This window comes from Dendrobates tinctorius, unplaced genomic scaffold, assembly GCF_039654945.1.
Source record: "Dendrobates tinctorius isolate UK_male_01 unplaced genomic scaffold, ASM3965494v1 ptg000273l, whole genome shotgun sequence".
In the NCBI taxonomy this organism is placed as follows: domain Eukaryota; kingdom Metazoa; phylum Chordata; class Amphibia; order Anura; family Dendrobatidae; genus Dendrobates; species Dendrobates tinctorius.
The window spans coordinates 4051925-4075136 of NW_027361940.1; the positions used below are offsets into that span (position 1 = coordinate 4051925).

General features: G+C 45.9%; 1 protein-coding gene across 1 annotated transcript; it reads left to right on the forward strand.

Moving 5' to 3' along the window:
* Positions 1-18734: 18734 nt before the first annotated feature.
* Positions 18735-19745, forward strand: LOC141072489 (olfactory receptor 52Z1P-like). Its single transcript, XM_073559763.1, has one exon. It carries the CDS (start codon positions 18735-18737, stop codon positions 19743-19745), a length of 1011 nt encoding a protein of 336 aa, XP_073415864.1.
* Positions 19746-23212: the final 3467 nt, after the last annotated feature.

The window sequence follows — 23212 nt, forward strand, 5'->3', positions numbered from 1 at the left end:
CATGATAAAACCTCCAAGACGTGTGAGGCAAGCTCAGGGCGCTCATCCATTTTGGAAGACCAAAATGTGAAAGGGTCCAAACTCTCCCTGATGGTATTGATATTCAGTGCTAGATACTCCTGCACCATCCTCTCTGTTCGTTCACCACGTGTAAGACTTGGACTCTTTTGTGCTGGTGCACGAGTTGGTTCTAAAAAAATTGTCAAAGGACTCACAGAAATTGCTTCTTCCACTTACACCGCTGCTGCTAATGTTTTTGCGTTGAAACTTTAGACCTGCGATGCGAACTATGTGCTTCACTGCTGTCTTGGGGAAAAGCTCTTTTAAGGCTGTGTAAATCCGTGTTTTGAAACGCCAGCATTCGCAGGTCCCTTTCCAGGGCGGAAAGCATCTGACAATATTTGGTTTTATAACGTGGATCTAAGTGGCAACCCAGTAGTCAGCTGTATTCCTAATCATAAGAATACGGGGATCATGTTGCAGATAGTGCAGAAAGAAGGCACTCATATGTCGGGCTCTACCATGAGGACCAAGCCCATGCTGTGTTGGTGGCGGGGTAACACTCATTCTTGTTTCCTCCATCCCCTCCCACCAACCACGAACAACAGAGAGGGGAAGATTATCCTCTTCATCCGACAATTGCTTGTCCATCACCTCTTACTCCTCCATTTGTTCCTCAGATCTTGCACCTTTGATAAATGTTTGTCTGTTATCACCAGCCCCCCTAGATCGCAGTAATACACCCTCCCTTGGCACTCACCTGTGTGACAACAGTCTAGAACTCAGAGACAATGTTATCCTTTCTGCATCCTCCACGATCCTTCCACCATCTCCTCCCCCAGGCTATTCAAAGTCTGCTCCAGCATATAGATGACCGGAATAGTGATGCTGATGACGGTGTTGTCAGCGCTAACTATCTTAGTAGCCATCTTGAAACTGTGCAGAAGAGTGCAGAGGTCCTTAATCTGTGCCCACTCTGTAAACGTGATATGCGCCATGCCCATACTGTGTTGGCTGAGGCTATATGACATGACATACTGCGTCAAGGCTCATTGCTGCTGCCACAATCACTGCAACGTGTGCAGAGTGGAATCACACTATGTCGGGACATCGCATATCAACCTGTTAAAACTGGCATAGACAAAGACCTCTGTATCGATGAAAGTCGATGAGCAGAGGGGTGCAAACGGCAGAAATGAGCACACAGCTTACGTGCTTTCAGGAGCAGCTCACTTACGCGAGGATAGTGGCAGAGAAAACGCTGTACCACCAGGTTGAGGACGTGAGCAAGGAGCATGTGTGAGCTTGCCTCGCTGTAGGGTCGCCACCAGGTTCGCACTGGGACATGGCCTTCCCTGGATGTAGGTTCAGCAGAGACAGCCATTGATAACACTCAGCCTGGAGAGCTGTCCACATCCACAACTCTTTAGCTGTAAGACTGCAAATCTCCAAGGAATATCAATTTTAACACTGCCTGATTGCAGTGAGTCCTGGCAGCGCAGTACATAGGTGGTGGAGATTCACTCTGCATTGTGGGAATGAGAGTCTCGTTAAGGCAGAGGATGAGGGCACAGGTGGAGGCCCTAGACGAGATAGAGGAGGAGGCAGAAGCAGTGGAGGAAGTGTTAAATGTAGGGGTTTGTCCTGCAAGCCTTGGGGATTCCAAGACTTGTGGCGCAGCACCTGTCTCCACAGCCACCAGAGTCACCCAGTGCCCAGTCAGCGAGATGTAACACCCTTGGCCATGTTTACTTGTCCAAGTGTCTGTGGTGAAATGCACCCTGGCAGACAGAGATTTAGTCAAGGAACGGGAGATGTTGTCTGCAACATGCTGGAGTATCGTAAGTACAGTTTTCTTAGAAAAGTAATGGCGACTGGGCAATTGGTACTGGGGGACTGCGATGGCTATCAGCTTTCAGAAACCATCTGTATCTACCAGCCATAAAGGCAGCATTTCCGTGGCCAACAGATTGGAGATGGTGGAGTTCAACTTCCTAGCTTTGTCATGCGTAGGAGGAAACAATCTTTCACGTGACCACAACGGCGGAACCGTGGGCTAGCTGCAGTGCTGAGAGAGGGTGGAATACGGTAAACCGGACAAACTGCTGGACCGTGAGAGAGGTGCAGATGGAGATGTGACGGTGGATTAAGAAACTTGTCGTGTGCTCGTTCTCTGAGATCGGTCAAAAAGAGCAGGCATGTCCGTTTTCACTACAGATGATGAAGGGCTCTCAGTCAGTGTGACTGGAGCCAGTACAGAACCCGAGTTTCTGTGGATGAAGACCTGCATCTCAATATTTGACATGGTAACAGAGGAGGAGGATGAAGCAGCAGATGCGATTGTTGGGACGGCTGATGGTTGTTGAGGTCCGCTGCGCATTTTTGTGCAGTGGGATTCCCACAGTAAAGTGTGTTGATTGCACATGTGAAGTTTCATACATGTAGTAGTCAAATTATTGCACTTTTTTACCTCAACTCAGTTTTTTTTTTGCAAAGTTGGCAGATTACATGAGTTGACTCATCCTTTACAGTGTCAAAAAAAGGCCCAGGCTAAGCAACCCTTGCCACCTCTGCGAGCTGCAGTGTCTGCGATGTACAGTGCAATGTAACCTCCTCATCTTCCTCCTTAGATGACCTACTCAGCTGTGTGCCTCTATGTTCATGCCAACTTAGATCTAACACCTCATCATCATCGACTGTGATATCACATTCCTAGCCCTTGGAGTCACCCTCCTCTTCCTGCCCTGACAGAACAGTACAGTCCGCGTGAGCCTCAGATATCTGAGTCTCATCAGGATCACCTCTCCTCCAGGTGTTAATGTCTGATAAAGAGGGTCAGGATGCTGTTTGGACCCTACGTCATCCTGCCCCGAATCCAAGCTAGAAAAAAATTTTGGGCATTGGTGCAGATTTCTTCCTCTTGACTCTGTGAAGATTTGGAGTACACTTCTGATGACCATGGCATAGAATATGTGAACAGCTCTTCAGACCCCCCCAATCTGTTGTTCTGTACAGTCAGTTGTTTGGTTGGAGAGTTGGGACGAGGGAGGAAGCAAGGGGAATTTGGGTGCCATCTCTGTGGACTGTACTGGGTGTGATGTTGAGGTGGAGTAAGAGGAGGAGAGGCCACTTGAAGCTGTGCTTTCCATCCACTCGAGCACATGCTCTTTCTTGGCATCATCGACAAGCTGTACCGATGTGCGTCTGCCAAAGAAAGGTAGTGGAGTAGCCTGTTCAGTAACAGAAGTTGTCTGTTGTCTTTGCATAGGACGTGACATTGGTTCACTAGTGCTTTCACAAACATTACCACCTACCCCACAAACACCCTGAACACCAAGCCTAATCCCCCTTCCACCACGACCTCACTTGTTCCCAGGCATGTTGCTCAGATAGTGTGGTAGGAGCACAGTATTAGCAACAAAAAATTAGATTTTAAGCTCTGCACCACCTCTGTAAACAGCTGAATTTAAGCAGCAGTAAATTCCATTTTGAAATATAGTGTGCTGTATCTTGTTAGTCACAGAAAAAAGAATTGTTTGAGTGTGGATGAGGCCTGTATGACAAAGAAGATATGCTACAAACAATTTGAAAGTTAGCTTCCCTACTGTATGACACTAGGAACAGAAGAATTTCTTTGTGGCCTATGGATCAGGCCTCTACAGTTTAATTTCAACCCAATAAAATGACAAGATGGTATACAGAAGGCTGTCTCACATTTAGCTAGTGAATAAATATTATTTAGAATGCTATACTTGTGCATGGAGCACAATAGAAGCAGTGCACAACAAACTTGTAGGACATGTGCCTGCTGGCTTTGTCTGTGGACCTCAGTAATGGCCAAAAAATTTTTTTAAAAGAGTGCTGGAAGGTAAATTTCACAGCCATACTAGACACTAGCTAGCTCCACTATCCGACTGATATACAACCGCCTAGCTAACTAGCTAACATCTTGCTGCTAACAGTGCCATCATCAGGAGAAGCCTCTCTGCCCTGTTACAGTGTCAAAATGGCACTAAAACAAGATGTCCGCTATTTATATGGAGAGGAACATGTGATTTCAGCAGCCAATGACACAAGCCGTTGTGTCAGGACATTGTGGATGTTTCCTGTGCCCTGATTGGCTAGCTGCAATGTGCACACATAAAGCTAGGCAAAAAGAAGACTGTTTACAAGAACGCGGCGCCTCTGATCTCTCCAAACCCCCCCATCATACACGTGTCAAACGCTCATGATACACCACCATTATCGTAGCCAAAGTGCTGAAAATACTTTTGTGGCAATGCAAATATTTTCCCGCGTTTTTACCGAATATTACCGATTTTTTTCCGATTTTTTAAAATTTTGCTCGTGGTTTCCAATCACAAATCCGAATGTGCCATATTTATGCCGAATTTATGTTTGGTGATCGTTTTCTGAACAAATTCACTCATCACTAGTGATGACCAAGTTGCCTTGTTTGAGTATGTAATCTAGTTGCATAGATTTTCCTCCTCTGTTCAACAATCTATCTGGGCTTCTCAATGCATAATTAGCATATCACTAGTTATCAAGGATAAGAGCACACTATGTTATATCAAACAGTAAGAATTCAACACTTAAATTCAAACATCAACATACAGATAACAGTCTATTCTTCTTGGTTTGTAATAGTCGCCTGGTTAATTAAGATACAATGCTGTGTCTCCACACTGACCTCCATGTGAGCTGGTTGCTGAGCAGTAACGTTTGTCGCTGATTAGTTTGGCATTGTTGTGTAATATCAGCATTATGGATTATCGGTGGAGAGGTACGTATATGTGGCGCCCCTGAGGCTCTGTTGCCACAGAGGTACTGCACCTCCTTCTGAGGTGTGGTATCCCACCATCCAGGTAAGGTGGAGACTCATGACCACGCTCCAACACCTGCACCCCACACCACAAAGTAGTGTAGCAAAGCACCTTTGGCGGCTCCCTGCTTGGAGTATAGCATAGCACCCCTTGGTGGCTCCCTGCTTGGAACATGCTGGGAGGTGGGTGGAGTTAGATTACATTACAAGGAGCGGGAAGAGTTTAGGACAACAGTTCAGTTGGTGAGAGAGTTGGAGAGAAGATCCCTGGAGAGAGGGATAGATGGATGGAAGTGCTGCAGCAGATCCCAGTGACCTGGGTCTGCTGGCACGGGAAAGGAAGAGAGAGAGATCAACATAGACTGAAAGCCTGATTCTCCATAGAAGGAAAGATCAGTACGGAACAAGAGGAGTAAAAGGGAACAGAGGACGTGGGTTAGAAGAGAGCCCTTCCTAGAAGTTCCAAGTGCAAGGCCGGGGCCCGGTCCCCGAGGTTGTATGGATACTAATGGTCCTGCAGCAGACACCGGAGGAATAGAAGTAGTGACCACTTTATTCCCACACAAGACTTAGGGGCACAATAGCAACTGGATAGTGAGCCAGGACTTAGTAGCAAGAAATCCCTGAAGCAGGCTACAGCTGTCTGCCATACAAGTAGGGTTCATAAGAACATCGGACAGGAGGAACTCCAGTGTAACTCAGTACTAGGAGTACTTCACTCAAAGGCGCTATAAGAGGAGACGTTCAGAAAAGGCACATATGTTGGCGGAGTGTTGGAAAGGAGTATTCCATCTGGCCTGGAGGTTGACTGAGTCCCTGACCCGGAGGACACGGCACGGAGGCAGGCACCTGTTTGTACAACAGACTGTGAGTAAACCTTTGGAACTACATGCCCTGATGTCCTCAACTTATTCCTGGGCCAACCTGCCCAGCACTGCTACATCCCTTGCGCCTGACACTATACTATCTACGTGTCACTTCACCTATTCTGCCCTGGGACTACAGCCCTGCCTGTGGACGGCTATAACATCACTGCTGCACCACACCATCTGTCCCAGAGCATCTGTCTGCAGCGTCGGCTTACATCTTCATTGCCGAACACCACAGGTGATGTCACGACTTACACCTTGACAATGAACATTTACAATGGGCACCCAGGGCCATGGGCCGGGTCCCAGCTACCGTGACATCTCCCATTGAGGATCATTGGGCCCGGTACCGAGTACCCCACTGCCCTGGGTGTGAGGGCGACCCATTTTTGGTGTCACGAACAGGATGACAAGACCCGATGCCATCGGGTTCTGTGTGCCTAAGACTTAAAACTTTTGAAAATGTGCAGAAAACCCAATTTAATAGACTGTGAAATGAATGTTAAAAATGGCCGCCGATGCAGTGAAGAAGGGCGTGACAATATGGGTGGTCCTAAGAAAAGACCGCGAACTGTCCTGGGCCTCCCCTGTCTGAACTTCTATGCGACAGCAACATGGCCCACCCCCCCGAGGGGTTCGTATACTGGCTTGGTATGGAGGAGTTGGAAGAAGACGCCGCCCCCAGAAGGAGGAGCGGAGCGGAAGCCAGTGGCGGGAAAGAGCAGAGGCGGGAAGAACACCAGAATGCCATGATGGAAGGAGAAAGGAGGCCTGAAGAGTGAAGGGAGGTTGAGCTGAATCTCCCAGGCGCAGCAACTGAAGGCTCCGATCTAGCTTCCACCATGAACCGCCGGCAGCTGGAGGAGGAAATAGCCCAGCTGACAACCCATCTGCGGCTGAGGCAGGAGGCCTTATGGAAGTTGAGCGGGCAGCACGCCCAGGAGGGGCCTACACCACCGGCGCCCCCGGACTCGGTACCCGTATCACCGGTACCCGTCACCGCTACACCGGATTCCCTCCAGGAAGACCCTGTAGTGCCTAAGACTGCTGCAATGTCACCGGCATTGTCTAGTGTCATCTCTCCGTTGCCACCGCTGCTGTGTGGAGCTTTGGGAGCTGAAGCGGAGGAGGAGAGGCTCCCGTCTGGACCTAGCGCGGCCGCGCAGGTCCCATCGGAGACCCCCGCGGACCCGGAGCCGCCATCTGCTCCACCGCCACCACCACCGTCTCCGATATCTACCTGGACGACCTCCTCCACCACCGCTGCTACTGGGAGCCGCACCGGGTCTGCACCGGAGCTGCGACACCACCGGGAGACATCAGGTATGACCGCCGCCCCTGCAACCGGGTTGCCCCTTGAGTTCCTGTACACCGCGTGCAACGGGCCAGTACTCCGCACGGGACCAATGGAAGAGCTGTGCTCCCAATTCAAAAGTACCAAGCTGACTGCGATAGGGAAATGGAAGAAGTCCCTGCTGAAAAGAGTGAGGCTGGAACAAGCGCGTCCCATTCAACATCTTCTGATCTCAGCAGAAGAGGCTGAGCAGCTGAGGGGTGTGTACATCATGGGTTTCCTTTGCCACAAATTCCGGACCCCCGCCTCAACCCCTACAAGAACCCACAGACACAGCTACCACCAGATGTCAGGCCAAAAATCAAGACTGTGGTACCACCTGAAATTGAGGAACCACATTCATTGGTACCCATTGCAACTCCTGCAGAATCCCTGGTAGCAGAAATACCACCAGCGGCAGCGGAAAGGCTACCTTCACAAGCAGATACCAATTTAACTCCTTGGGAGAAAGAGTATATGCAATTTGTGGGTAAACAGCAGGAAGAAGATATCAAGAAATTCTTCCGTGGAAGCAGCAGTCAAGAAAACCAGCATCCAGTACCCCAGGAGGGGAACCCCAATAAATAATATTCCCCAAATCATTAACTGTTACCCAGGAGGGTATTAGCACCAATGTTGTTAGGCATCAGATTGCTGACACTGCACAACAGGAATCCAGAGCCAGACATCCAGCAGTCTCCCATTCTCCTCTGACCGCTCCAGGTGCTGCTCAGCAATCACAGCAAGCCAGGCGTGCTGCTCAGACTTGCTCTGACAGCCTGGATGTTGCTGCCACCTCTGGTGCAGCAATGGTAGCGCAACCTGTTCCACAGGGAACCGCTCCAGAGGCTAAGTCCTCGTGCCGTGCTACTGGGCATGCCCGCAAGGTGACCTCTCACTGGAGAGCAGGGGTCACATGCTCAGGTCCTGCGTCGGATCTGATTGGTCCTTTCCAGGGTACTGGAAGGTCCCGGAAGCGCATGGCTATAAAAAGCCCGCATGGTGGCTCGGCCATGCGCTATTGTAGCATATTATCTCTGCACAGAGATTGAAGCTTCAGAGACTGGGAGTTCTGTGGAAACTGTTTGGGTAAGAATACAAGGACAGAACAATGGAAAGGACACCATTGTAGGCATTTACTACAGGCCGCCTGTGCAAGCTGAAGATATGGATGAACTCTTTATGCATCAAATGGCCAAGTTCTCCAAAAAATATGACATAGTTGTCATGGGAGATTTCAACTATCCAGACATTTGTTGGGAATCTCTCTCAGGCAAAACTAACAGGTCAAGGAAATTCTTATCCTCTCTTGCTGACAACTTTATCTTCCAAAAGGTAAAGGAGAAAACAAGGGGAACTGCTACCTTGGATCTAATCCTTATAAACAGGGAGGAAATGGTTGAGGAGGTAAAAGTGGCTGGGACCCTAGGAGGTAGCGACCATGCTATTTTAGAATTTTGGATAACTAGAGGCGGAAGACCTGTGAAGACTCAGACGTCAAGGTTAGATTTCAGAAAGGCAGATTTTAAGGGATTCAGAAAGAGAATTGGAGGGATCCAATGGCTGGATATCCTTAAAGACAAAAATGTCCAGGAAGGATGGGAAATCTTGAAAAATGAAATTCTCAAAGCACAGTTGTTAACAATTCCGAAAAGAGGGAAGAATAGGAAGCATTTAAGGAAACCAGGATGGATGAACACAGAACTTAAGCACATGCTAAAAAGGAAGCAAAAAATGTTTATAAAATGGAAAGAAGGAGGCATATCTAAAGAAGAATATAATGCTGTCTGCAGAACCTGCAAGGCACAAATCAGATTAGCTAAAGCTGAAAATGAATTGAGGCTTGCAAGAGATGTCAAAAGCAATAATAAAGGATTTTGGGGATATGTCAAAAGTAAAAGAAAAGTCAAAGATGCTATAGGATTTTTACAGGATGAAAATGATGAAATGGTAAGACAGGATGTTGAGAAGGCTGAACTTTTAAATTCCTATTTTGCATCTGTTTTCTCTCAGAAAGGAAATGTAACATCAACTGTTATTCACTGTCCTATTAAGGGAATAGAAGAATCCAGGATATCTATAAACAGAAAGATAGTGAGGAAACACTTAGCTAACCTAAATGTATTCAAGTCTCCAGGTCCAGATGAATTACACCCCAGAGTACTGAAGGAGATAGCAGAAGAAATTTTTGAACCCCTCTCCATAATCTTTGAAAATTCTTGGAGAACAGGAGAAGTGCCAGAAGACTGGAGAAGAGCAAATGTTGTTCCTATCTTCAAAAAGGGGAAGAAGGTGGACCCAGGCAACTATAGGCCGGTGAGTCTGACTTCTATACCAGGAAAGATCTTTGAACAAATTATTAAACAACATGTATGTCAATACCTGGATAAGAATGAAGTGATTAAACAGAGTCAGCATGGGTTTGTAACTAATAAGTCATGTCAGACTAATTTAATTTCCTTCTATGATGGTATTACTGATTGGGTGGATCAAGGAAATGCTGTAGATATAGTATATCTTGACTTCAGCAAAGCATTTGACAAAGTCTCTCATACAATCCTTATTGAAAAAATGACTAAGTATGGAATGGACAAGGCAACTGTTAGGTGGATTCATAACTGGCTTAGTGATCGGACCCAAAGAGTGGTCGTAAATGGCTGCACATCCAGTTGGAAGAATGTCTCAAGTGGGGTACCACAGGGCTCTGTCCTGGGCCCTGTATTGTTCAACATCTTTATCAACGATTTAGATGAAGGAATTGAGGGTAAACTGATTAAATTTGCTCATGACACAAAGCTAGGAGGGATAGCTAATACTAGAGAAGAGAGAGAGAGGATTCAAAAAGATTTAAATAAACTGGAGAAGTGGGCAGCAACTAACAGAATGGTTTTTAACAGGGAGAAATGCAAAGTACTACATCTGGGCAATAAAAATGAAAAAAGCATATATAGAATGGGAGGAATAGGGCTAAGTGACAGCACATGTGAAAAAGACTTGGGTATACTAATAGATCACAGACTGAATATGAGTCAACAGTGTGATGCAGCAGCAAAAAAGGCAAATGCAATTCTAGGATGTATTAACAGAAGCATACAGTCTAGATCACGTGAAGTAATTATTTCCCTCTACTCCTCTTTGGTCAGACCTCATCTGGAATATTGTGTCCAATTTTGGGCACCACATTTTAAAAAAGACATCAACAAACTGGAGCAAGTTCAGAAAAGAGCGACCAGAATGGTGACCGGTCTGCAAACCCTGTCTTATGAGGAAAGGTTGCAGGATTTGGGAATGTTTAGTTTGCAAAAGAGAAGACTGAGAGGAGACTTAATAGCTGTCTACAAATATCTAAAGGGCTGTCACATTGTAGAAGGATCAACTTTATTCTCATTTGCACAAGGAAAGACTAGAAGCAATGGGATGAAGCTGAATGGGAGGAGACACAGATTAGATATTAGAAAAAACTTTTTGACAGTTAGAGTGATCAATGAGTAGAACAGGCTGCCACGAGAAGTGGTGAGTTCTCCTTCAATGGAAGTCTTCAAACAGAGGCTGGACAGACATCTAACTGGGATGATTTAGCGAATCCTGCTTTGAGCAGGGGGTTGGACCAGAAGGCCCAGGAGGTCCCTTCCAACTCTACGATTCTATGATTCTATGATTATGCTGTGTGTGTATGGTGATGGATGCATGGACTGGTGACTGACTTATTATGAAACCCCTTCCCTTGGATAATACAATTGGTAACTGTGTGTTGGGTTAGTCAACTCCAGGTTGTGGCAAGCTACACGTCACTGTGCTTTCCGCACCTACACTAGCGTCCGTCGGTGCCCGGTTCTCCGGTACTGACGCCTGCTGCTTTAGTTATTGCCGCGCTGCGGTAGCAGCGTCTATTGGTGGTTGCGGCTGCAACGCCACCCGCTGAGCTTCCTGTGAAGCTAACAGGGCCAGCGGCTTTATATTTATTTCTGCCAAGCGACTCTGTGTCTGAACAGAGCCGCTCTTAGCGTTCGGGTGAGGTTAACCTGAGCGCAGTACTTTACCTTCTGGTGCACCTGCCATTGTCCAGCAGCGGTCTTACTATCTACCGCATGGTGGACCCCGGGTGGCAAACGCACCTCCTATTATTTATATCTGGTGCGTTCCGCCGACCCTAACAGTTGTGCCTTCTCATTTATTATGTTTTTCTTTTTGATTCAAGTTTTGCCTAGTTGCGTTGGCAGCATTTTTACTGAACTGCAGAGATCATGGACAATGAGTGATCCGGACTGTGTTTGTAAATAGTTTGCACCTCTTTAGGTGCCCTTTCTTGGTTTTACATAGACCTTTTGAAGATAAAGACTACCTCACCTGGAGCATAGCTCCAATCAAAGGACACTGCAAGAGATCCCGGCTGGGAGCGGTGTCCACCACTTACAAGAATTATTGAAGTTTTTGATGTGAAGTATTTGATAATGTGTCCTATTTTGCATCTGTTTTCTCTCAGAAAGGAAATGTAACATCAACTGTTCTTCACTGTCCTATTAAGGGAATAGAAGAATCCAGGATATCTATAAACAGAAAGATAGTGAGGAAACACTTAGCTAACCTAAATGAATTCAAGTCTCCAGGTCCAGATGAATTACACCCTAGAGTACTGAAGGAGATAGCAGAAGAAATTTTTGAACCCCTCTCCATAATCTTTCAAAATTCTTGGAGAACAGGAGAAGTCCCAGAAGACTGGAGAAGAGCAAATGTTGTTCCTATCTTGAAAAAGGGGAAGAAGGTGGACCCAGGCAACTATAGGCCGGTGAGTCTGACTTCTATACCAGGAAAGATCTTTGAACAAATTATTAAACAACATGTATGTCAGTACCTGGATACGAATGAAGTGATTAAACAGAGTCAGCATGGGTTTATAACTAATAAGTCATGTCAGACTAACTTAATTTCCTTCTATGACGGAATCACTGATTGGGTGGATCAAGGAAATGCTGTAGATATAGTATATCTTGACTTCAGCAAAGCATTTGACAAAGTCTCTCATACAATCCTTATTGAAAAAATGACTAAGTATGGAATGGACAAGGCAACTGTTAGGTGGATTCATAACTGGTTTAGTGATCGGACCCAAAGAGTGGTCGTAAATGGCTGCACATCCAGTTGGAAGAATGTCTCAAGTGGGGTACCACAGGGCTCTGTCCTGGGCCCTGTATTGTTCAACATCTTTATCAACGATTTAGATGAAGGAATTGAGGGTAAACTGATTATATTTGCTGATGACACAAAGCTAGGAGGGATAGCTAATACTAGAGAAGAGAGAGAGAGGATTCAAAAAGATATAAATAAACTGGAGAAGTGGGCAGCAACTAACAGAATGGTTTTTAACAGGGAAAAATGCAAAGTACTGCATCTGGGCAATAAAAATGAAAAAAGCATATACAGAATGGGAGGAATAGGGCTAAGCAACAGCACATGTGAAAAAGACTTGGGTATACTAATAGATCACAGACTGAATATGAGTCAACAGTGTGATGCAGCAGCAAAAAAGGCAAATGCAATTCTAGGATGTATTAACAGAAGCATACAGTCTAGATCACGTGAAGTCATTATTTCCCTCTACTCCTCTTTGGTCAGACCTCATCTGGAATATTGTGTCCAGTTTAGGGGACCACATTTTAAAAAAGACATCAATAAACTAGAGCAAGTTCAGAAAAGAGTGACCAGAATGGAGACCGGTCTGCAAACCCTGTCTTATGAGGAAAGGTTGCAGGATTTGGGAATGTTTAGTTTGCAAAAGAGAAAACTGAGAGGAGACTTAATAGCTGTCTACAAATATCTCAATGGCTGCCACATTGTAGAAGGATCAACTTTATTCTCTTTTGCACAAGGAAAGACTAGAAGCAATGGGATGAAACTGAATGGGAGGAGACACAGATTAGATATTAGAAAAAACTTTTTGACAGTTAGAGTGATCAATGAGTGGAACAGGCTGCCCCGAGAAGTGGTGAGTTCTCCTTCAATGGAAGTCTTCCAACAGAGGCTGGACAGACATCTGACTGGGATGATTTAGCGAATCCTGCTTTGAGCAGGGGTTGGACCAGATGGCCCAGGAGGTCCCTTCCAACTCTACGATTCTATGATTCTATGATTCTTAAGAAAGTATTAATAGATAGAAAACAGCTTTTATGAAGAATGTAGTTAGTCACAGTAACTTCTATAGGAATGTTTTAAAAAAGAAATGAGAAATGAGAATAAAGATTTGAAAGATGTAGGTGATGGACCAGGCATCAGCGGTTATCACTTAAGGTTAATGATGGAAAGTAGAAGATATGCAGAATATTTGAAGTGGTAGTGAGTTATTGCCAAAAGCACTTTTTGAATTAGGACTTTAGTTAATTAGGAATTGTTTGCAACGTTCAAGAATGATTGCCTCACATATTGAGAAGATTAGATAAGAACTGTTTAATAGCATTACAAAAATTTTGTATGTTCCTGTATTTGTCCATCTTTGCTTCTTTTGCAGCCCGCGGACGTGCTGTGTTTAACGGGGGGGTATGTGGTGCCCCTGAGGCTCAGTTGCCACAGAGGTACTGCACCTCCATCCAGGTAAGGTAGAGACTCCAGACCACGCTTCAACACCTGCACCCCACACCACAAAGTAGTGTAGCAAAGCACCTTTGGCGGCTCCCTGCTTGGAGTATAGCAAAGCACCCATTGGTGGCTCCCTGCTTGGAACACGAAATGTGCTGGGAGGTGGGTGGAGTTAAATTACATTACAAAGAGCGGGAAGAGTTTAGGACAACAGTCAGAGTGAGTAGTCAGTTGATTAGAGAGCTAGAGAGAAGATCCCCGGAGGGATGGAAGGATGGAAGTGCTGCAGCAGATCCCAGTGACCTGGGTCTGCTGGCAAGGGAAAGGAAGAGAGAAAGCACATAGACTGAAAGAATGATTCTCTATAAGAAAGACAGACTAGTACGGAACGTGAGGAGTAAGAGGGAACAGAGGACATGGGTTAGAAGAGAACCCTTCCTAGAAGTTCCAAACACAAGGCTGGGGCCCGGTCCCCGAGGTTGTATGGATACTAATGGTCCTGCAGCAGACACCGGAGGAATAGAAGTAGTGACCACTTTATTCCCACACAAGAATTGGAGGCACAACAGCAACTGGATAGTGAGCCAGGACTTAGTAGCAAGGAGTCCCCGAAGCAGGCTACAGCTGTCTGCCGTACAAGTAAGGTTCATAAGAACATCTGTCAGGAGGAACTCCAGTGTAACTCAGTACTAGGAGTAATTCACTCAAAGGCGCTATAAGAGGAGACGTTCAGAAAAGGCACATATGTTGGCAGAGTGTTGGAAAGGAGTATTCCATCTGGCCTGGAGGTTGACTGAGTCCCTGACCCAGAGGACACGGCACAGAGGTAGGCACCTGTTTGTACAACAGACTGTGAGTAAAGCTTTGGAACTACATGCCCTGGTGTCCTCAACTTATTCCTGCACCAACCTGCCCAGCACTGCTACATCCCTTGCGCCTGACACTATACCATCTACGTGTCACTTCACCTACTCTGCCCTGGGACTACAGCCCTGCCTGTGGACGGCTATAACATCATTGCTGCACCACACCATCTGTCCCAGAGGATCTGTCTGCAGCGTCGGCTTACATCTTCATTGCCGAACACCACAGGAGGCGTCACGACTTACACCTTGACACTGAACATTTACAATGGGCGCCCAGGGCCACAGGCCGGGTCCCAGCTACCGTGACATCTCCCACTGAGGATCATCGGGCCCGGTACCGAGTACCCCACTGCCCTCGGTGTGAGGGCGACCCATATACCTTTAATTTGTTATATTTTGGTTAATAAATGGGTAAAAGAGTGTGGGAATGTGTTTATTTTCATTAAAGGACTTTACTCGTGTGTGTCTTTATTAAATTTGACTACGGGGTTAGGAATGGGGTGTCTGATAGACGTGTCTTCATTACTAGCCCCTGGGCTTGATGTCAGCAGCCATAAAACAGCTGACATCAACTCCACAGCTATTACCCCACTTTTCAACTGTGACGACACAGCATTTCTTCTTAAATATGCCAGACATCATTTCAAGAGGTCCAGAGACATAGACTATTATCTTTATGTTGACTTTTCAGTTGATGTTTATTGTGACTTATTGTCTGCTATCTTCGCAAGGCAGGAAATTGAGCAATGGATTTGCTTAATATGTTTATTGACCATTGTGTGGGTCCTGTGGTTTGTTGACCTGCAGAACAGAGGAGGAAAAAATATGCAAATTGATTAAATACTCAGACAATGAGAGTTAAACTCATTCGACCTCACTGAATTTGGGTACTGTTCTGTACAATAACCAAACATTTTTTTTTATTAAAGTGGCAGGGACCAATGAGAATCCATGAGAGATTACATCACTGGTACTGAGACTTATCTAACCAGTGAGAGGGTCCAATGAAGAGCATTGTGAGAAAATACTAAGGGTGTGAGAACAATGGGTAGTGAGGTGGCCAGTGGCGAAACATGAAGTTCTTGGCCACCAATGCAAAGCCTCCACAGATCCCCCACCTATTATGGGTCTGTAATAGTATTGATCTTCTCAAATGCGCCAAAAGGACTGTGTGGGCCACTTTGGCTGTAGGACCTGGGTGTGACTACAACCCTAGATGAAGTAAAGTTACGCCCCTGGTGGCGACATTCCCAGATCCAGGAATAATCCAACACGGAGAACAGGATGAGAATACTGGGGAATGTATGAGAAACACTGGAATCTCCAGGACTTTCTCATATATTGTGAGAATGACCTGTGTCACCCCAGGCACCGGCAGATTCAGCCAATCAGAACATGGAATACACTACAATGTCACTCTGATTGGTGGAGGAGAACATGGACATTGGATATGTTGTAAGTAAGTACCCCTGTTGTGTCCTTCCCCAGACCAAGTCAGGACCATACAGGAGCCAGGCTGTGATAATGATAATGACCGTCTTCCTACAGTGATTGGCGGCAGCACAATGAGGGACGTCGCGGTGACGGGCGATCACTGGAAGAATCTTCTATTATTGTACATTGCTGTTAGATGAGAGTTCCTGCTAATGAGTCTCAAGGATAACAAGTCTCCGGCCACCAGGGGCCTAACGAGGAAGATAAAAAAGGGAAGGAGCCGGTCAGAGAACAGATCAGAGAGCGAGATCACCGGATCCCAGGAACACGCAGCTGTGCACACAGGTATGGACAACCCTCAATATCTGCACAGTGCAGCCAGCGGACAAGACCCCGACAGAGAGACCAGGGACTGCGGAGGTCTGCTGCGACACGACCATGCACCTAAGGCCATGTTCACACGGTCAGTATGTCGCATCAGTGTTTGTAGCCAAAACCAGGAGAGGAGCAATCAGAGGAAAAGCATAATAGAAACTCGTCACCACTTCTGTATTATCACCCTCCTGGTGTATCCATGTACTGATGTAAAATACTGAACGTGTGGCCTAATACATCAGTACAACGTCAGATAAAATGTGACCTGCAGTCCTATGTAACACCACAGATCACACAGTGATAACTCTCTGAGTACAGATAATGTAGTAGATGTCACCTGCAGTCCTATGTAACACCACAGATAACACAGTGATAACTCTCTGAGTACAGATAATGTAGTAGATGTCACCTGCAGTCCTATGTAACACCACAGATAACACAGTGATAACTCTCTGGGTACAGATAATGTAGTAGATGTCACCTGCAGTCCTATGTAACACCACAGATAACACAGTGATAGCTCTCTGAGTACAGATAATGTAGATGTCACCCGCAGTCCTATGTAACACCACAGATAACACAGTGATAACTCTCTAAGTACAGATAATGTAGGAGATGTCACCTGCAGTCCTATGTAACACCACAGATCACACAGTGATAACTCTCTGAGTACAGATAATGTAGTAGATGTCACCTGCAGTCCTAAGTAACACCACAGATAACACAGTGATATCTCTCTGAGTACAGATAATGTAGATGTCACTTGCAGTCCTATGTAACACCACATATATCACAGTGATAACTCTCTGAATATAATGTAGTAGATGTCACCTGCAGTCGTATGTAACACCACATTTACATGCAGTCCTATGTAAGACTACGTACAGCTGATTATGTCAGATTGCCTGCAGCTGGGGTGTTGGTTTTATGGCCCTGAGTGGCTGACACCAGAGAGCAGTAACCTGAATTTCTCCTTATTCGCAGGGACCGTGCAGTTCTCCTGATGACGCTGTGGTATCGGCGGTGGGGAGGATGTGACTTTCCGAGACACAATGTGATCCTCCACACCAAGACTGTGTGAGTACAAGAGATCTGTAATGTAAGTACAATCATGTTGGAAAGTAAGTGCCCCCCCTCAATGCTTTTTTTCTAAACTGACAGATCTGATATCTTCTGATATGGAAAGAGTAAGGCTGAGTTCACACGTAGGGTTTTTTTCGCGTTTCCGCGGCGGTTTTAACTGCTCGATTTTGCCGCGAAAAATAAGCATCCCATGCATTCCTATGGGATTCCGCAATGCTGTGCTAATGCTGCGGTTTTTACCTCGGCGGAATCGCTTCGCGGTAAAAAACGCAGCATGCTCATTAATTTTGCGGAATCGCGGCGATCCCGCACCCATAGGAATGCATTGTTCTGCTTACTTCCCGCATGTGGCTGTGCCCACCATGCGAAAAGTAAGCAGAACAATTGCGGATGGTACCCACGGTCCGGAGGGGAGGAGACTGTCCTCCAGGCTTTGGGTACCATATCCCTGTAAAAAATAGAATTTAAAATAAAAAATGGTGTTATTCTCACCTTCCGATGTCCCGCGCAGCCTTCCCGCTCTCTCCACGCTCCCGTTCCCAGTAATCCTTTGCGAAAATGCCCGCGATGACGTCCGTTCTCGCAGGATCGCGAAGTCTTACGGTCATTCGCGCAACGTCATTGCGAATTACCGCGAGACGTCGCGATCCCGCGAGAACGGATGTCATCGCGGGCATTTTCGCAAAGGATTACTGGGACCGGGAGCATGGAGAGAGGCGGGAAGGCTGCGCGGGACGTCGGAAGCTAAGAATAACACCATTTTTTATTTTTTTATTATTTTTTACATTTTATCTTTTACTACTAATGCTGCATGGGCCACCTCAGTAGTAAAAAGTTGGTCACACTTGTCAAACACTGTGTTTGACGAGTGTGACCAACCTGTCAATCAGTTCTCCAAGCGATGCTACAGATCGCTTGGAAAACGCTAGCATTTTGCAAGCTGGTTACGCTTGCAAAATGCTAGTTTTTCCACGGGAAAATCGCGGGAATTTAAAATGCGATTTTCCCGCGGAATGGAATTCCGGAACTCTCGCGGTAATTTCCGCAAGAGTTCCGCTACGTGTGAACTTAGCCTAAGTGTCAAAGAGTAGAGAAGACATGGGGAAGAGAAGGGTGAGGAAGGGAAAAAGAAGAGGACGAGTGATGAAGAAAGGGGAAGATAAGGAAAAGCCTCGGATCTGCTCACTTTTTTGCTTGGCCACTAGAGATGGGTCCTTTGTGAGTGACTCCCCCTTAACTTCTTTAATGGGATCACTGACTTGATGGACGATGCTTTTTTACACTTATTTTGGGGTCTTACGTCTCCGTTACACAGAATGTCCATACCTGTAAATTTTCTCCATCTTCTCCCAGGGGTCGCTACTGAAAAGTCTTTGACGATGGATGTCCATCACCAGAACCAGAGCAGAAGTTTCTTCTCTTACACAGAGTTTTTCATTCTTGGGTTCTCCGACCTCTCAGAGCACAGGAGCCTCCTCATTGTCCCCTTTCTGTTAGTCTACATGGTGATTCTAACAGGGAATTGCCTGATCCTGTTTAGGATCTGGGTGGAGAAGACCCTCCAGTCTCCCATGTACACACTCATCTCTGTGCTCTTCGCAGTCAATGTCTCTTGCACCACCGCCATCATGCCGCCATTCCTGCTGAGTTTGGCCTTTAGTGTCTTCCAGATCTCTTTGGGCGGTTGTCTCGCGCAGATGTTCTTCATCTACTTGACCGTCATTCTTGAGTCGGCGGTGGTTGTTTTGATGGCTCTGGACAGATACGTTGCAATCTGTAAGCCGTTGCGTTACCACAATATCATGACCACTCGGTTCCTGCTACAACTTTTGGCAATCGGTCTTCTTCGCAGCGCCCTCCTCGTTTGCCCCATTGTTATATCTGTTTCCAAGGTCCAGTTCTGTGGCTCGAACATTATTCGTAGCTTTGCCTGTGAGAACATGGTGCTCCTCAACCTTGGCTGTGGAGATGTCTCCAAGGTGCACATCACTGGGCTAGCTGTCAGGATTTATGTCTCAGGGTTTGATGGAATCCTCATCCTGATTTCTTATCTGAACATCCTCCACACTGCCATGAGGATCATCAGAGGTCCGGCCCTTAACAAGGCCCTGCACACCTGCAGCACTCACCTAATCGTGGCCATGCTCATCTACACTAGTGGCTTCTTATCCTCCATCGCCTACAGGATCGGTGATGCCATACCGGTTAATATGCAGAACCTCATCAGCGCCATATACTTCCTTTTCCCTGCCATGGTCAACCCAATAATCTATGGCCTCAGAGTGAAGGAGATTAGGACCTGCCTTGTGAAGATTTACAGGAGGAAGAGATTAGATAGCAAGAAACTTGCAAAAGGCAAGAGAGTAAACTGCATAGAAACTACAGAATAGGTCTGTCCTAGGGAGGGGGTGGCTTGGCTGTGTACATCCGAACCTGTGGTGATACAATCCTAAAGTATAGGGTTGAGATGTAAACACAAAGCATCACAGCCTCATGTGGTCAGAACACTATATCAGCCGGGGCCATCAAAAACGTGAGGTTCTCAATCCTGAGAGCTAACAGCAAGTCAGCAGAATTGTGACTGTAGCTTTGGATGTCTCTGGAGGACAGAGCTGTGCATACAGCAGAACTTGTGCCGCCACATTGCCATCTGCCACCTGTGGTGTGGATGCTCGACTCTAAAGTGACTGTTATGTATCACATCAGGTCCACTCTCCGTACAGCTATACCATCTATTTGAATATCTTTGAATTTTCTATTTTATGAATTATTTCCTGCAGCGTCATCTTCTTTGACAAGAGGAATCTTTTTTTAACTTGTTCTACTTGATGAATTAATAAAGCATATTTTGTAATTATGTGGCTTATATACACTTCTTGACTCTGGGTTTCCTATCCAAGTCTGTTTCAGTTATGTTCCATGAAGTGTGGTCTTATGGTCAAAGATCCATTGGACTAAAATGTTCGCTATCACATTGTGAGACATTACACTGTTTGAGAGGAGGAGGGGGATGCAGCTGCAGCGTCTCTCGCTCTTTATGAGATAGTCTGCTGTGTCAGCAGAGGAGAGTGCAGCTAAAGTTTCTCACCCTGTGTCTGTGAGTCTGTATTTTGTAAGAGGGGAGCAGTATTAAGGAAGAAATATCTGATTGGCTTAGAGGATACAGTGCTGCCATGCCACTATGTAGTCCACTGTGCCAACTTAGCATAGTTATAGAGATGATGTGCCCACAATCTTCCAGTCTTCTGGGAGGGATAGCTAACACTAGAGAAGACAAAGGATTCAGAAGGATCTAGATAGGCCTGAACAATGGGCAGCGACTAATAGAATGGTATTTAACAGGGAGAAATGCAAGATTCTACATCTGAGCAAGAAAAACAAAAAATACATATATAGAATGGGAGGAATAGGACTAAGCAACAGCACATGTGAAAAAGACTTGGGTATACTAATAGATGACAGACTGCACATGAGTCAAACAGTGTGATGCAGCAGCAAAAAAAGGCAAATGCAATTCTAGGATGTATTAACAGAAGCATACAGTCTAGATCACGTGAAGTCATTATTTCCCTCTACTCCTCTTTGGTCAGACCTCATCTGGAATATTGTGTCCAGTTTTGGGCGCCACATTTTACAAAAGACATCAACAAACTGGAGCAAGTTCAGAAAAGAGCGACCAGAATGGTGACCGGTCTGCAAACCCTGTCTTATGAGGAAAGGTTGCAGGATTTGGGAATGTTTAGTTTGCAAAAGAGAAGACTGAGAGGAGACTTAATAGCTGTCTACAAATATCTCAAGGGCTGTCACATTGTAGAAGGATCAACTTTATTCTCATTTGCACAAGGAAAGACTAGAAGCAATGGGATGAAACTGAATGGGAGGAGACAGATTAGATATTAGAAAAAACTTTTTGACAGTTAGAGTGATCAATGAGTGGAACAGGCTGCCACGAGAAGTGGTGAGTTCTCCTTCAATAGAAGTCTTCACACAGAGGCTGGACAGACATCTGACTGGGATGATTTAGCGAATCCTGCTTTGAGCAGGGGGTTGGACCAGATGGCCCAGGAGGTCCCTTCCAACTCTACCATTCTATGATTCTCCACATATAATCCACATCTCCGGGTGTTGGAGGAGAGATGGGTAATTATTTTGGAAGGTGAGGTATACATGCTGTGAGGGTATGTGCAGACGATCAGTAATCGCTGTGCTTGGATGCCGTGTACTTCTGCAGTGTCCATCCCGCAGCATCCAGATGTTAAGGCTTAATGGACGTCCCATGCCCACTATGTGTGCACAGACGCCCGCGGATCACGGACGGACATGTGGTGCGTCTCTCCAGACCGCAGCATGTCTATTTCTCTTGCAGAGATAGGAGCCTCCCCAATATAAATGTCCCCCATACAATGTACTGGACTTGGTGATTCCGCACGGTTCAGTGACCACAGAGGAGTCACCTGCATTCAGTAGCTGGCAGCGGACATGTGCTGCGTCCAGAGCGCTGCCGACCACTGACTGTGGTGAGGCTGATGAGACACCTCGTGCCCCACACCTCCACGCCGTGCATCGGTCCAGTGGAGGAAGGAGGCTGCATCCACGCATTTCAGCAGCGCTGATACAAAGTGCCATGAAAACACAAAAAACTGCGACCTGTTTGTGCAATAGTTTTGCGACTTTTCTAAGCTTTTCCACCAAGTTTCCAATAATGACCGTTTCAAGATCTTTTTGCTGACACCCATCCTGGCCTTTCATAGAATCATAGAATCGTAGAGTTGGAAGGGACCTCCTGGGCCATCTGGTCCAACCCCCTGCTCAAAGCAGGATTCACTAAATCATCCCAGTCAGATGTCTGTCCAGCCTCTGTTTGAAGACTTCCATTGAAGGAGAACTCACCACTTCTCGTGGCAGCCTGTTCCACTCATTGATCACTCTAACTGTCAAAAAGTTTTTTCTAATATCTAATCTGTGTCTCCTCCCATTCAGTTTCATCCCATTGCTTCTAGTCTTTCTTTGTGCAAATGAGAATAAAGATGATCCTTCTACAATGTGACATCCTTTTAGATATTTGTAGACAGCTATTAAGTCTCCTCTCAGTCTTCTCTTTTGCAAACTAAACATTCCCAAATCCTGCAACCTTTCCTCATAAGACAGGGTTTGCAGACCGGTCACCATTCTGGTCGTTCTTTTCTGAACTTGCTCCAGTTTGTTGATGTCTTTTTTAAAATGTGGTGCCCAAAACTGGACACAATATTCCAGATGAGGTCTGACCAAAGAGGAGTAGAGGGAAATAATGACTTCACGTGATCTAGACTGTATGCTTCTGTTAATACATCCTAGAATTGCATTTGCCTTTTTTGCTGCTGCATCACACTGTTGACTCATTCAGTCTGTGATCTATTAGTATACCCAAGTCTTTTTCACATGTGCTGTTGCTTAGCCCTATTCCTCCCATTCTGTATATGCTTTTTTCATTTTTATTGCCCAGATGTAGTACTTTGCATTTTTCCCTGTTAAAAACCATTCTGTTAGTTGCTGCCCACTTCTCCAGTTTATTTATATCTTTTTGAATCCTCTCTCTCTCTTCTCTAGTATTAGCTATCCCTCCTAGCTTTGTGTCATCAGCAAATTTAATCAGTTTACCCTCAATTCCTTCATCTAAATCGTTGATAAAGATGTTGAACAATACAGGGCCCAGTACAGAGCCCTGTGGTACCCCACTTGAGACATTCTTCCAACTGGATGTGCAGCCATTTACGACCACTCTTTGGGTCCGATCACTAAGCCAGTTATGAATCCACCTAACAGTTGCCTTGTCTATTCCATACTTAGTCATTTTTTCAATAAGGATTGTATGAGAGAC

Coding starts and splice junctions, on each gene's coding strand:
- LOC141072489 (XM_073559763.1), top strand. CDS start 18,735: ATGGATGTCCATCACCAGAACCAGAGCAGAAGTTTCTTCTCTTACACA.